Consider the following 17,058-nt stretch of genomic DNA (forward strand, 5'->3'; position numbering starts at 1 on the left):
ATCTTAGACATTTTTGTAAAAACCGAACCTTTTCACATGGCAGCCTTTCTTTGTTATTAACTGTGATGGAAGTTTAAGCTGGAAGCACATTTCTCTGTGTTTACCTAATGTGCAGAGGACATTTACATGTTAACAAACAGTTTTTAACAAAACTCAATGAGAGAAAATATATGATGTGTTGTAACTTTCTACCCATCAAGTTCATTTGACTGCTACACTCCTTTCCTTGTATAATAATGATGGATAACCAGGAGCAAAAGCAGCTATGATCACTGTGGATGTAGGAAGGAGGGGAGGGTGGAGAAGCCGCTGTTCCGCTTTCCTCTGTTGTGCTCATGACAAAGCCTAGGGGAAGATACAAGTTGAGTCTGGCCTCATCTCATCTCTCCAAAGCCATCCCTGTCTCTTTCCTGAGTTTACACTGATGCAGGGCTCCTTAGTCCTCAGCACCTCAGTCCTTCTGGGAGTCCACTCCCTTTCTCCCTCAGGATGCCTTCCCAGTAGGATGCTGACCCTCTGTAAATGACAGCCATATTCAGACACTGTAATCACTGCTAATACAGGTCAAGTTTGGACATGTCCCAAAACAGCAATCTTTAAAATGATATTTATTTGGGGGAATTTAACACATGGATATTACGTTTGACTCAAATCTCCACATTCCTTCACCTATTACTTCTTACCTTTGCAAACACTTTACACTCACAACTCGGTGGGCTTTTTCTTTGTTATTTATTTGTTATTATTAGTGTTTCCTCAGTGTTTAGTGGTGTAGGAGAGTTGACTGGAACCTGGAAGTTAACTGGATTGACTGTCTTCCTCAACAGCCATCAATTGCCAGTAGGTCCTCGATACAGGTGAGACAGTGAGGATTTTATGCACCCATGCTTGTTGTATGGTGGGGTTCAGTTTATATAAGTGTTATCAACATAGTCACAGCCACAGAGTGTTCATGCATAAAATGGTATTAACATTTCTACCAATGTTTCACTGTTATAGAAATGATTCAACATTTCTACTGCTTCAGGGCACACATCTACTGTACTTGGCTCTGACATTCTTTCCAACTCTTCTCCATGACTTTTGGCTTTAGATGTGTGCAAGGGAAATCACTTACGATGTGTGATGCAGGTGTCACCTATGGATTAGGGTCCTCCACAGAGGAATATTCTCCACACTTTGATCATTTTGCATCTGTGTAGATTTCTCCATCTACCACACAATTAATACATTCTGGTTGGTGCTGAGAGGCACCTGACTGTGGATATAAAGATGAGAACTTGGGTTCATTTAGTTCCAATCCACTTATTAAAACACCAATATTAAATTCTCCCTAGGGCTTATCACTGATCCAAGCACAAGTATATCACAAATTTAACATCACATCAGTTACCTACTGTGCAAAGGGCTCTGAATCCAATCAGAAAACGATTGGTCACTTCACACCTTCCTAAAATTTTTGCTCTATGGGCACTAATTTTAAGTAAACAATGGACAAAGCTATGACATGGTAAAAGTTTCACTAATCTTTTATAGTTACAGAAGATAGAGACTCATTAATAAAGACAAGTTTCAAACACACTGATGAAACAAACTGTTGGAGGTTACAGCAACGAGAAGTCTCTACTATTCTCTGATGACATTAATAGCATTTGTGCTGTTGTAAGTTACATGTTGATATTGACATCTAAAATAACTACATTACTATTCTCCATTATGTATTTATTTCAGGTGAATAATATCTGATTTCTTGGCAAAGATTTTGTGACGCTTCACACACTCATGTGTAATTGGAGACTGTTATTATGTTTCCTGGCTGTCCAGACCTGATTAATCACACAGAAACTACATTAATTACAATACTGTTTGGCTAATTAGCTCTTAGACTTAATAAGGCTTCTTATTAAGTAACTCTTACATCTTAAATTAACCCATTTCTATTAATTGGGTATATTGCCATGAGGCTGTGGCTTAGCAGTAGGTTCTGGCATCTGTCTCCTTCGGCAGCTACATGAGATCTCTCTGAACCTTCCTACTCTCTTTCTATATCTGTTTGGATTACCTGCATGGCTTTACTCTGCTAAGCCATTGGTTGACACAGCTTCTTTATTAACCAATGGTATTAAACATATTCACAGCATACAGAGAAGAATCATACATCATTCATGATGTTTGCAGTCAGAATGAATCGTCTGATTCATTTGAAGGTTTGAAGAAGTAAACTTTTAAAGACATTTGTTGGATTTCTCTCTTGCATTAACTATATCATGTGTTGAATAAGAATATTAAGATTCATATTTTTTTGCCACATTCCCCACAACTTTAGGAATTCTTTTCTGAATGAATTTTTGCTTTTTTATGTCGTCTAAAGGATGAAGATGAGGAAAAGCACCTGCCACAGTCTTCACACTTGTAGGGTTTCTCTCCAGTATGAACTCTCTTGTGTGTCCTAAAAGATGAGTAACAATTAAAGGCTTTCTGACATACTTCACACTTGAAGGGTTTCTCTCCAGTGTGAACTCTCTTGTGTGTCTTAAGGGATGAGTGATAATGAAAGGCCTTGTCACACTCTTCACACTTGTAGGGTTTCTCTCCAGTGTGAACTCTCATGTGTCTACTAAAGGATGAGTGACAACGAAAGGCTTTGTGACATTCTTCACACTTGTACGGTTTCTCTCCAGTATGAAGTCTCTTGTGTCTCCTAAGGGATGAAGGACAACGAAAAGGTTTATGACATTCTTCACACTTGTAGGGTTTCTCTCCAGTATGAACTCTCTTGTGTCTACTAAGGGATGAGGGACAACGAAAGCCTTTGTGACATTCTTCACACTTGTAGGGTTTCTCTCCAATGTGAACTGTTTGATGACCCTGAAGATCCCTAGAATAGGAAGACCATTTGCCACAATGCACACTGGTATAAGGACTCTTTGCTGAATGGATTGCTTGATGTTGTTTAAGGGATAAAGAAGAGCTAAACCTTCTACCACAGTCCTCACACTTGTAAGGATTGTCTTCACGGTGAATTGTTTGATGTCGCCGAAGAGATGAAGATAAGTGGAAACATCTTCCACACTCTTCACACTTGTATGCTTTCTCTCCAGTATGAATTGTCTGATGATCTTGAAGGTATGTTAAATAGGAGAATGTTTTGCCACACTCTGCACACTTAAAGGGACTGTTTTCAGAATGAATTGCTTTATGTCGCCGAAGGGATAAGGAGAAGTAAAAACATTTGCCACAATGTTCACACTTGTATGATTTCTTTCCAGAATGAATTGTCTGATGTTCTTGAAGGAATTTAAAACTGGAAAGAGTTTTGCCACACTCTCCACATTTATAGGGATTATCCTCAGAATGAATTGCTTTATGTCGCCGAAGGGATGATGGGAAGTAAAAATATTTGGCACACTTCTCACACTTGTATGATTTCTTTCCAGAATGAATTGTCTGATGTTCTTGAAGGAATGTAAAACGAGAAAGAGTTTTGCTACTCTTTGCACACTTATAGGGACTGTCTTCAGAATGAATTGCTTGATGTCGCCGAAAGGATGAAGGGAAGGAAAAGCATTTGCCACACTTTTCACACTTATATGCTTTCTTTCCAGTATGTCTTGCTTGATGTTGTCTAAGGCATAAAAATGAGAAAAAACACCTGCCACATTCTTTGCACTTGTATGGGCTCTCTTTAACATGAATTATTTTATGTTGCTTCAGCATTGAAAGATAGTAAAATGATCTGCCACAGTCTTCACACTTGTAGGTTTTTTCATCAGTATGATCTTTCTGGTGTATAAAAAGTGATGAGCGAGTATTGAAGGCCTTGTGACATTCTTTACACGTGTAGGGTTTTTGTCCAGAGTGAAGTCTCTGATGTATGGAAAGTGCTTTATAAGAACTAAGGCCCTTACCACATTTTTCACACTTGTAGGGTTTCTCCCTTGTATGAATTCTCTGACACTGAATCTGTAGTGAGTTATAATCAATGGCCTTGTAACTGCTGTGATTGTTGGATTTTGTTCCTGTTCAGCAAAGATTGAGATACAAACAAAGGTTAGGAAATATTCTTCATACTTATGATACTTATCTTTTTAAAAGAAAAAATTTATTCATATATATTGAAGTATCAGTGAAAAACTACAGTCATTTCAAAACCTATAGAATAGAATGATAAATAAGAATAAATGGTAAAATATTGTAGGTAGATATGATTGATACTTCTACTTGAATAAGGAAATATCCAAATAGAACACAGACATGATGACATATAATTCAAAGTTAAGTAGCTAAGTTGCAAGGGCATTTTACTAGTAGAAATAAACCAATTAAATGAGTAGAGATTTTTATATCGCAGAATAACCATGAAATAAGAAAGCAGCTGAGTCCAAGAAAGACAAAGTTAATTTTGACTTTGTGAATTTAAGACAGAGTCTAATATAAATCTTTTATCCTGTACATATTATTTTTACTTTGGGAGTACAAAGATGGGATGTACAAGTAGACAGTCGACAAAAAGACAAAATGTATAGTTCAAATTCAGAACATTATTTTATGTTTTATTTGAATGACATGAAAATATATACCTGATACATTGCATCATGACAAAACAAAACAAAAAAAGAAGAAAATATTTCATGTTCTCCTGTGTATCATGCAAATTTTGCTTAGAGAATATATTTGTCAATAAAGAGATGACAAAATTACTTATTTCCTTTTTTTGTTTGCTTTGTAGACAAGGTTTTTCTTTATAGACCTTGCTCTCTGAGAACTCACGTTCGAGACCAGGCTGGCCTCAATCATAATATTGGGTGGAGCAAAAACTTTCTACCTTCCATTATCCAGTTCTCTGTACCTGTCATCAGAGTGAAGCCTCAAGTAAGAAAGTGAAAGGAATTTAGTTTTAACTTTATTTTCTTAAAATGGAATATTAAAACTATATGTACTTAAAGTAACTGGTTATGGGGCCAGGAGTGGTGACACACACCTTTAATCCCAGCACTCAGCAGGAAAGGCAGAAAGATCTTTTTGAGTTTGGTGCCAGCCTGGTCTACAAAGCCAGCTACAGGACTGCCGGGGCTAGAGAGAAACTCTGTCTTGAAAAGCAAAAAAAAAGAACATCAAAACAAAACAAAAACATAGAAATCTGGTTATTGAAATTGGATTCTTCAGTGCTTGAGGAGAAAGTAAAGGTAAACTCCACGTGCATGGCAGGACACACCCAGGGTAGATGAGGACACAGACTTAATGGATTAATGGTGTTTCCAGTTTCAACAGACAATAAGGACACATAGAGAATAGGAGTTTTCATTGTTTGCTGCTCCTTCCTCCCTCCAGTCTGTAATCCAGACCAGTAAATCCCATTCCTTATCTGCTGGAAAGATGGGGATAGGGATGGATTCTCTCATATTGAGGAGGATCGTAGGTTCCACACCGCATTCTAAGAATTGTCAAGAAATGGAGACACTCTTTGCAATTTCTCTGTACTCCATGTCTCCCAATCTGATAGCTGAGGATACCAAGGGGAACCTTATATCTATGCCTACCACCCCCTGGTATGGGAATTTTGTGCTCGTTCAAATGGCCATGCCCTGTCCTCTGGCTTTGCAGTTCTTCCTCTTAACAAAGCTTGCCCCAGAGTTGCGATGTCAGTACGTGATTCTGTTAGGAGTCCTCAGCAAAGTAGTAGACATATGTGACAAAAAATCTGTCACGGGGTCAGTCAGCACAGCAGGCTGAACTCTGGGCACTCACTTAAACGAAGCTGTATCTGCCACCTGTGGACCCACCACATCATGTGATAAGAGCAACCCAGCCTGAGGGGAGGTGAGGTGGACTGTGAAAGCTCACCCAGAGCAGCCATCGAGTCACCTGCCAGAGACATCTGGACCAGCTCCTCTGCTATGCGATATCTTTCTTACTCTCATTGTTAATAAAAGCTGACTGACTGATGGTTAGACAAGATTTTTCTAGGCAGAGAAAATACTGGGAAGAAGAAGGGGAGAGTGAGAGGAGTCACCAGCTGTCAAAGACCAGCTTGGACCACTTACCAGGTCAGGGTAGGGGCACAGGAATTAGAAAATAGGTGAAGAGAATGAAGATATGAGTGAAAATAATAAAACAGAAACAGGATACTACTGGGAAGGAGTTCTAGTAAATACTGAAATCATCCTGCGCTTAATTTTCCATACACTTTTATTCCCCAATACCACAGGCGGAAGAAGACAAAAGACTGCTTTAACATGATATACAGGGCAAAAAGAATAGTCATTTATTTCATTACTTTGAGACATCAAGACTTTAGCATTCTTTTGTTTAGGTAGTAAAATCACACAAGACCAAGAATCCTGAAGGCAGTCACTCACAAGGTCAAACGTCTTATTTCAAAAAAGGAATGCTTCAGTATCCTGAACATTGATCAGGTTGGAGTATGTCTACCTATATGGACCACCTTAATGTCAAAAACACTGAGTAACCACACCCTAGGTCAGGATGTGTAGCCACACTTTTCTCAACAACTTTGAACAAGTTAAAACTCTCTGACCTTCAGACAGGCAGAAACAGGCTCACATTTTGGGGCCTCCACAGCTAGCAGACACAGAGAGAAAAAAAGATGAACATACTGTGTTGAAAGAAGAAACTGCCGTGTGACGGAGGGTAGATGAGAAATGTGGGTTCATTTAAAAGTAACACCTGCCGGGCAGTGGTGGCGCACGCCTTTAATCCCAGCACTCGGGAGGCAGAGGCAGGAGGATCTCTGTGAGTTCGAGACCAGCCTGGTCTACAGAGCTAGTTCCAGGACAGGCTCCAAAGCCACAGAGAAAGCCTGTCTCGAAAAACCAAAAAAAAAAAAAAAAAAAAAAAAAGTAACACCTACCTAAAAACGAATCTAAGCTATTGGCTGAGTATTTACAATTAATGAAAAGTCTTCATTTTGCTTATTTGGGAAAGGCTGTTGGGACAGAAAATTCTACCTACAAATGCATTCAAACTTGGTGCACCATGACCGTAAAAGACATGAGGAAGCTCAAAAGTTTCTCAGTTAACAAAAGTGGAGCCAAATCCATCTTCCTTGTCTTGTGTCTCTCTCATGTAGGCTGCAGTACAGAGACGCATCTCCTGGTGGCTGACTACAGAGTTGAACCACCAGCTTGGGCTCCATCACTGCAGTGGGTGGCAGGTTTGGGGTTTTGCTCATGTGAGCAGAAAAGGGTACAGATCCCCAGGAAAGACAGATCCAGATGGTAAAAAAAAAAAAATTCTGTAAATGGGTACAGTATGTTTAAAAATGTATAAAGCCTTATGAGAGAAAAGAAAAATGGTATAGACAGTCAGAAAAATATATACATACTTAGTATAAAGTAAAAGTTATTAAAAATGGAGTAAAGTAATATGAAAGAAAAAAGGCACATATAGAAGGGATATACACAATGTGTCTGGATTCTATATGTTATTTGTTGTCTGTAGATTTTCTGACTGCTAATGAAGGAATGAGAGCTGCTGACACTCATTGGATTGTGGAAACTACTGAATTAAACCAACCTATATATTTTTAGCATGTCTTGACTTTAAAAGGAAAAAAGAAGTATGTTACTTTGGGAGATAAATTATGCTTTTATTTGCACAGGAAATTAGAGGCTGTTTTTATATTACATATACTTTTACTATGTTAAAGTTAAAACCATCCTTTTTAACTAGATAAAAATGGGGAAATGCTGTGGAATGATCTTTCTGTACACCGTGAAGATGTGTTGCTTTTATTGTTAATAAAAAGCGGATTGGTTTATGGCTAGGTAGGATTTTCAGGGCAGTCCAAATTATGGCATAAGAAAGTCAGATTTAGATGAGTGACCAGAATTCTAAGAAGCAAGAGATAAACATACTGTATGAAGAAAAGGTACTGCCATGTGGCTGTGTGTAAATAAGACACATGGGTGTATCTAAAGTGTAAGACCTCATTCGTAATAAGCCTGAGCTGTTGGTCGAACATTTATAATTAATATTGTCTCTATGTGCTTATTTGGGAATGTCTGGCAACACAGAGCTGATCTATAGACTTGCTGATAAAAAACACTGCCTAAACTCATAAGCCCTGATCCCATTAAAAACCTGGAAGTTAATGAAAATAAACACTAAGGACATTAGAGAAACAGCAGGAGACCTCGAGAAGAAGAGATCACAGATCTTTTCATCCAATCGGATTCATGATAACATTAGCCACAATGCTTCCTATACTTCTAGCCACAGTGGATACCCTGACTGCATCTGAAATAAAACATTTTACTAGTACTGAAGTATCTGGAAACAACAGATTGACACATATAAATTTACAATTTCTTTGACAAGTTGTGACTGCCTACATATCCAAATACCACTCCATGTTCATGATAAATAGATTAACTTGAAAAAGAAAACCGAAAAACATATAAAGCCTTACAACTCACTAATAGGCCTAACTCTACTGTCATTAAAGAGACACACAAACACTGAATCCATAACTCATTTGACGGGCGTCCTTGAATAAACAGTGTAAGGCCTTACAGGTTATCCTGTCCTACTCTTTCTATGTCTAATGGTCAGGACCTGCTGAAGCAGCTGAGGGTAAAAGTGTTGAAAAAAACAAGAAACCTGTATAGCACAATAAAATCAATAAAAAATAAAAAGAAAAGAAAAATAAACAGCCTTTGTTAAAGTAGTGTACTTAGTGACCTAGTAAATCCTCTTTATACGATATGCTAATGCTTTGACTCTTCCCTAAGATCAGTGGGGAGTGCACTGCCCAAAGTGCATCTGGTTCGTCTGAGTTTTATCCAATGCTTCGAACCCCCAAATTGTCCTGACCAACAGAACTGACACCATTGAGCCTCTGTCCCTGCCTGCCTCTCTGTGACGGAATTGTGGGTTTGCCTTTATTAACCCAATATGTTCTTTGGTGTAGAGATCTTTCTGTCATGAGTCTGCTCTCAACATCTGTAAATAAATGACTCTTGGTCGGAGCAGGACTGAGTTCTATTTCCCTGTGTCTTACATTACAATGGAGACTCAACAAAAAGGAAAACCTTGGAGATCACTTTAAACAGAAGCACAGCTTGTTATTGGGGAAATCCAAAGAGACTTAAACCCTCATAAACCTCTGAGACATGTACTCTGACAACAAAGACCTGAAGGAGAGACCTAAAGAGTGATTCCCATGGTATCATGTTTCAAGGCACACGGGAAAGTCTCACTTTCTGTTAGATACTTGGATCTCAGCTCTGCCCCATCCCCTCATTCCTACACACCTGGGTGCACGGTGACAGCTGCTTGTCTCTCCCCATCTGAAGGCTCTGGTCTCTGCTCCAGAAATGTCACCAGGTGTGGCTTACGGACAGCAAGACCTGTTCATAGAAAAAGAGAAGAAGTTTATGTGTTCTTGCACACGGAATTGACATGTCCCTGTCTGTACCTGGCTTGTAAGGACAGAGATGAGGTGACAAATGATTGCAGACAATCAGTTCCTTAAGTGTTTTCAGACAGGATCACTGCAACACCTGAAGGAGCCGGATGATGGTGGCTCACGACTTTAATTCCAACACTCAAGAGATAGAGGCAGGCAAATCTCGTGAGTTCAAGGCCAGCCTGGTCTACAAGAGTTATTTCCAGGAAAGGCTCCAAAATCGGAGAGAAACTCTGTCTCTAAAAATTAAAAAAAAAAAAATACAAAAGAAAAGAAAAAAAAACAAATCCAACTTCATAAAGGAATTTACAACATCAGATTCCGAGTTTCATTTCAATGGAAAAAAACAGTACAACTGAATTGTAAAATACTTCAAGTAAAGAGTGAGCTCCATCTCTCCTGCCACCAACTTCCTAAAAGTCCCACTATAGTGAAGAAAACATACACCCAACAGAGTCAAACACATTAGGAAGCAAACAGTAAAATGATTCATTTTTAAAATCATTATTTATTTTAACTTTTCATATACATTGGTGTTTTTCCTTCATGTATGTATGTGTGAGGTTGATTTGTTAATCTAATTAATCTTTATCAATAAAAAATCAGGAGTAGATACCAGCTAAGGAAATGAAAGATCAGAGAAGCACAGTGACGTCCTACCTCTTCCATCCCAGCATCCAAAGGGCAGAGCTCCTGTCTCAGCCCAGCTTTCCACATCCTGTTCCCCTCTCTACTGTCTTCCATATCTCTATGGTCAGCTGGTGGCTAGTTCTACACTCTGACTCCAATCAAGCTTTATTTGTCAGAACACAACACAGTCAAAACATCACATAACATGAGGTTGTCAGACCTTGGGTTTACAAACAACTGTGAGCTGCCATATGAGTGCTGGTGATGCAGAATTTCTTGCCTGGGCTAACAGGCCAAACAGTGCTGCAATTATAGTTTCTGTCTGATTATTCACATCTGGGCATTAGGAAGGAAAGTGTAGTTTCCTTTTATTTAACGAGTAAGTAAAAGCAGTCAGTGTTCTTAACAACTGAGCCATCGCTCCAGCCCAGAAATGATTTTTAATATAGTGATCTCCTCAATTTTTTTGAAAACGAAGGATATGAAACTGACTGTTGAAATGCTCCCTTAGAAACCACATAAAGTGAGGAAGCTACATGTTGATGGTGAAATAAGAAGTCACTACAGAGGAGATGCTCACCCAGGAATTCAAGGTGGCTGTAATTCTCCAGCATCACATCCCTGTACAAAGTCCACTGAGCAGGCTCCAGACATTCCCTCTCTTCTGGAGAGAACTCGATGGCCACATCCGAGAAGGACAACATTTCCTGAAATAAAGATCAGCAAATGATACCACACATGAATTTATTTAAAACCATAAGAAATTCAAATACCAGGATGCATTGGACTTAATAGTTATCCTAACAACTTGAAACTAGTTTGGGCCAATTTGAAAAAGAGGGATATGGTTGAAAAAATGGCTACCGAAGACTGTTGTGTAGGCAAGTCTAGGAGCATTTTCTGAACTAGTGATTCCTATGAGACAGCACTGCCCGCTATGGCGGTGCCTACACTGGGCACGCAGTTCTACATGGTACAGGAAAGCAGTCTCGGGGAGTCAGTCAGCAGTGTTCTTCTGTGTCCTGGTATCCAGTTCTTGTCTCAGTTCCCTGTCATTTCTTCCCTCAGTGATGGACTGTTACCTGAAGTTGGAGTCTAAAATAAATGCTTTCTGTTCCAAGCTGTCTTTTGTCATGGTCTTTGACCCATGACAACAATAGAAACCCTAACATGAGCATCATGTGCCTGTGGACACAAGTCTAGATTGTCCAGGATGAAAGAGAGCTATAAATGTTTCTTACATGGGTGAATAATATTCCTCGGGCCTGTCTGAAGTGGTCACATGATTTCACACTGGACCCATTGAAAGACAAGGTAAGCAGTCCTATAAACCCAGTTGGACGTGATCCATTTAAGACAGATTAAATGTAAAATGAATGCATCCACAGAACATGCATGCAATGCCATATGCTACTACACAACATGCACATAGCATTTTTTACAGGAGAAAGTCACAGTGATGGAGAAGGAATTTCTCATACTTAATGTGCACAATCATGAAAGTGAAGTGTAATAAAAATACAGAGTCTGGTGCAGCAGCTCTGTCTGTCGTCTGGGATTCAGTATTTCTTTGGAGTTCAGTAGGTTTTCACCTAGCCTTTCCAGACAAACTGATGCCATCTCCTTCTTTGTAATTTGGGACGTCGCCTGGGAAAGAGGTGTTGATTCAGTCTGTGTGAAAGAGCGGGCATACAGAGCAGGAAGATAGATAGGAAGACATGACAAAATAGACATAGAAAGGTGTGAACATGACCACAGTCATTCCCCCGGTTACCTAGGAAACAGAATGCTAATGAATTGTCCCCTCAGTTTACATTTTGATATAAAAGCCGTTTGGAGAATAATCACAGGTGATTTTTCCGGATGTGAACTCAGAATTTCCTGAGGGATCACTGAAAACTCCCTCCAGATAAAGTCATGTGAGTTGTGTATTTATTCCCACACCTCCCTCTGGTCAGAGAAATAATTTAGGTCCAGGTTACCAACTTTGAACAAGGGAAACATCCTAAAATTTAACAGGTGTTACCTAAAAACCAAAGGTTACCACTGGTACTCCAAGGACTTGGTCTCTATCTCAAATTTATCCATTTTCAGACAGCAGACAGAAGTTTGGAGAAAATGACATCCACATTCACAAGACTTCAGCGTGTTTAGTTATTTGGATGATCTTTGGTTATTTGGTAGGTTATGAATGCTTCTTATATTTAAGAAAATATAGAAATATAAGAAAAAAAGATGTTGTAGGAGGCTTCATGTTTGTTCCTTACTGCCAAGACTCTATATAACCACACATACACTGTGTTAATTAAATCACTGCTTGGCCTATTAGCTCTAGCTTCTTATTGGCTAGGTCTTACATCTTAATTTAACCCATTTCTATTAATCTGAGTATCATCACATGGCTGTGGCTTACCAGCAAGGTTCCAGACTGTCTGTTCCTGGTAGCAGCTACATGATGTCTCCCTAACTCTGTCTTCTATCTCCCAGCATTCAGTTTAGTTCTCCCCTCCCCTGACTAGCTCTTTTCTACCCTATCAGAGGCCAAGGCAGTTGCTTTATTCATTAACCAATAAAAGCAGCACATATACAGAAGCACTTCCCACACCAAAAAGACAACTATTTATCTTAGATATTTTGCATTGGTATGAATTTAGGTAGAGTGATATACATTTAAAGTCAATTGTGTTACACTGTATACATGTTTCTGTTCTTGTTTAAAGCATTTTTGTATAGTAATACTAATTTAAGGTCAATTTTTAGGATTATTATATATTTCTACTCTTTTTTAAGGTGTCATGCAGTTCATTAAAATGCAATGTATCATTAAGATATACAAATTAATAGTCATCTTTAATAGTCAAACTTAGTTATGTTAGTTAGGTTTTCTAGATATGCAGAGATCAATTTCAGATGGATGGGTAAATCTCAAACACTTCAAAAACCAATAGAATATGGTATTAAAATCTTTTAAGAACTTAAGACTTTCCTTGACAGTGAGATCTGTCTGTTCCTGGCAGCACCAATCACTTCAAGAAAATTATGCACACCGAAGAAGCTCCGTATGGAGTTTGCTTTCAAAGTGGTAAGGCTGCCACTTGGAAAGAAACCGCTCTTGTCTGCGTGCTGTATAAACTGGACACACAGGACCCGCAACTTAAAGACTTCCAAACTTGCCAAAACAATATGGGACAGTTCTTCAGAGTTTCTGCTTCATAACAGAGTCTGCCAGACATTCTACAGGCCACAGAAGAAAGCAAATGATAAATTTTGCCAAAAATAAGTGAGACTGTCCTTCAAGTTCCTGCTTCCCTGAGAAATCTGCCTGATAATCTACTCTGTAGGTAGAAGATAGCTGCCCCAATGTTACAGAAGAACTTTGGGTGACCATTCAGGCAGCCAGATGTCCCTGTCATTTCTAGAGTTTTGGAAGTTGCTTACAATGTGCTTCCTGTTTCTTTAAGTAATATTGAATCCTTCTGGGGCCTTTGATGGAGTTGAGGACTAGATATTTATAATTATAGTTTTCCATAGTTATGATAAAAGATAAATTATATACAAAAGTTTAGATTTAGGAAGATAGGATATTAATAGAATATTTTCTTTAATTTTGCATAATACAAATAAACTAAATATTTTAACTGTAATTCTTGCTATATGTAATTTTACTATATTAAATTAAAAACCTTCCTTTTAGATAAGATAGAAAACGGAAAATATTGTAGAATGTCTTTCTATATGCTGTGAATATGCTTTATTATCATTGGTTAATAAAGAATTTGATTTGGCCAATAGCCAGGCAGAATAGAGCCAGGTGGGATTTCTAAGCAAAGATACAGGGAGAAGAAGGGCAGAGTCAGGAAGACACCAGCAGCCACTGGGGAGGCAAGATGTGAGGTACCAAGTCACAAGCCTTGTGGTAAAATATAGACTAACAGAAATGGGTAAATTTAAAAAAAGAAATAGCCGATTTTAAGCCTGAGCCATTGATTTTGTAACTAACAGTTACCTTTGGGGTGGTTACTTGGGAACTAGTGGGCAGGAGAAAAGTATCTGGTTACAGAAGTCCAAGTGTTGGATTACTGATGTCTTTGGTCCTTGGACAAAACTATTGTATCTCCACCATCTCTGCCCTATGATTCTTTTTTTTTTTTTTTAAATACATCTCTCTTTTTTTTTTTTTTTAAAGATTTTTTTTTAATATTTATTTATTTATTATGTATGCAATATTCTGTAGGCCAGAAGAGGGCACCAGACCCCATTGCAGATGGTTGTGAGCCACCATGTGGTTGCTGGGAATTGAACTCAGGACCTTTGGTAGAGCAGGCAATGCTCTTAACCTCTGAGCCATCTCTCCAGCCCCTGCCCTATGATTCTTAATGGTAAACACATATCTATCTTTTATGAGTTTCATTTCATTAATTTAACATGTTGATGAGATCATGTGTTATTTACCTTTGCCTGACATAACTTCCAGTTTCAAAAAAAAAAAAAAAAAAAAAAAAAAAAAAACTTCCAGTTTCACCAATATTGTCACAATCGGCAAGAGTGCAATTTTTCTGTGAAAAGTTATTATTAAAATGTCATTTTCCCATCTATCTTCTCATTGCAACTTCTCTCATGTCCCCCAATAATCCGTCTCAGATACATGGTTTATTTGTCTCTAATAATTACGGTTACACATACAGCACCTAAATGTATATGTGTGCACATAACTATATAAATATGAATGACCTATCCTGAAAAGGAATGAATATTTAATGCATATAGTGGGGAATATTCAAAGAAGGCAAAGATAATTCTTCCTCATAAAGTAAATGAAAACAAACATGCAATCACCAAATGTAAAGTCTTCAACAAAAACATTTTAGGGACAAAGTTTAAATTACATGTGGGATGAATCAACAGAAATTAAGCACACATAGTTTGTAAATCAACAAAGTGTTGACTGCATCGATTTGCCATGGTGCTCACTGTTAGTACATGAAAGGAACCATGGGAAGTATTTATCACATTCATAAAGTATGTTTAAATATTCTGACACAGACTCGGGGAGCCTAGGGTGGCATTGAATTTGCTATGAAGCAGGGGAGGACCAGAGGGCCCTGCCTCCCCCTCACAAACGCAGAGATGACAGGGATGTGCCTCAGAGGAGACTGACGTTTCTTTTCTGTCACAGGTCTGGTTACTAAAATCCCAGGAATACACACAGGTCTGGGAGTTCTCCTCACCTGCTGACCTGACACAAAAGCCTGGCAGTGTAACACAAGGCCATGAGAGCTTTTCACCTGTTCCTAGGGACCCTGCTTCTGGACCAGCTCAACAAGCTCAAGGCCTGATCAAGACGTTGACAACCACTGTGGGCCAAGCAGATCCTGCCGTTTTCACAGTAGTCCGCCTACGTTAGGGATGAGGACCTGTCAAGGCTTTAAGGGAACCCAGACCTCAAGGTGAGACCTGGAGTCAGCTTCTGCAGTTCCTTCTTCCTGCAGAGGGTCCTCTGTGTGTGGGCTCTGTGTGTGTTCTCTCACCCCTAGTCACAGCTTTCTATAGAGCTGGTCCTCGCAGATCTGTCTACAGTTTTCCAGAATTTCCTACGAGAAATGTTGAGCCTCAGATTTTTCCTTTCCTAATTATTTCACTGGAAGAGAAAAGGAACACAATGTAAACTTCAAGACCACTAAACTAGGCCGGCTACAACGCACAGGAAAGACCAGAAACGCCATTTGGTCTAAAGATGCTGAGAAATCCCACAGCATCCACCTGAGAATGGGTCAGAAGTGAAGCGGGCTTCCCCACCAAAGCTGCTCAGTGAGCTCCCAGCTCCCCCTCAGGCGCAGGCAGTCAGCTGACCATCCTTAGCTTGCAACCCTGGACCTTGCACTATCATCTATTCTGTGCTACCAGGCTGCTCTCCTGTCCCAGAAGCCCAAGGCGGACTCGGGTAACAGGTGTCGCCCTAAGAAAATCATCACACAGGGCACAGTCCTTGTCGCCCTCACCCCAGCCCTGACCTGCAACCTCAGGCGTCCCAGCCAGTTGAGCACAGCACCTCCAAGGCAGCTTCTCCCGCCCTTTCTCCAAGCCAAGGTCCGCCCCCTCCAAGATGGACCCGCACCCCGCACAGAGCCTCAGGCTGCACAGCACCCTGGACCAACCTCCATGTCAGAGACGCAACAGGAATGCACAGCAGGCAGGCAGGACTCTCGCCCAATTCTGGGGAAGACACAATTTTACAGACCAAAAGCCGGATCGAGATTTCCTGGACTACATGGTGTCACAGCCGCGGCGACTACATATCCCAGCAGTCTGCGCGAAGGAAATGAGGGGAACACGTTCGGTGATTTCTTGGATACCGCAGTAGATTATGGGAGGAAGTAGCCTAGCTTGCTGGATGTTAGGGTTCAGGATAATTCCCATAAAATACCACTAGAGATATATGCAGTCAACAAGAGTGTTGAATTCAGCGTGCGGGGGTCAAAGCATCTGACAAATTGGCTAAGAGGCAACTGCTGTGCCTAAGTCCTGAGACCCCCCTAAGAACACCATGGAGCCACACTATTCTGAATGCAAAAGTAAGGTTTCGCTCACGAGCTAGCAGGGGTCTCCTGTCTCACAGTCTAACACAGCAGATGCAGGGAGGAGGACCCCGTCTAATATTAGTAGGGGTTTTATAGACAAAAACTACAAAGGAGTCCCAAGATTACAGTTTCAATGTACAAAATTGCTTATCCTGTATCACAATTGGCTAAAGGTTAGGGAAAGCGTAGCTGTTATCTTCTGATAGGCTGTCATTGCCTGGGTGGGTTTGTTTTCCCCTAGTAATTGATCCCTGGTCACATCCTCGGGACATCTGTTGACACTTTGTTAACCACATGGGTTGTTTGGAAACTTCTCTGATTGGTCCATTGTTACTCAATGATAGAGGAGGTTAGGTGGTCAACATCTTCTGTGTAACCACGGGTGGGGATATGGGTAGCAGTCAGGAGTTTTTTGTATCT

At 39.8% G+C, this 17,058-nt stretch overlaps 1 protein-coding gene across 1 annotated transcript; it reads right to left on the minus strand.

Annotated features, from left to right (window-relative positions):
- Window positions 1–512: 512 nt before the first annotated feature.
- Window positions 513–16,449, minus strand: LOC130887643 (zinc finger protein 58-like). The gene is made up of 4 exons (XM_057790194.1): window positions 16,216–16,449; window positions 10,641–10,767; window positions 9,276–9,371; window positions 513–4,019 (listed from the first exon to the last, which is right to left on the minus strand). The coding sequence occupies exons 1-4, from the start codon at window positions 16,219–16,221 to the stop codon at window positions 2,323–2,325; spliced, it is 1,926 nt and encodes a 641-aa protein (XP_057646177.1). The 5' UTR covers window positions 16,222–16,449; the 3' UTR covers window positions 513–2,322.
- Between the last annotated feature and the right edge of the window lie 609 nt (window positions 16,450–17,058).

This window comes from Chionomys nivalis, chromosome 15, assembly GCF_950005125.1.
Source record: "Chionomys nivalis chromosome 15, mChiNiv1.1, whole genome shotgun sequence".
NCBI classification, from domain to species: domain Eukaryota; kingdom Metazoa; phylum Chordata; class Mammalia; order Rodentia; family Cricetidae; genus Chionomys; species Chionomys nivalis.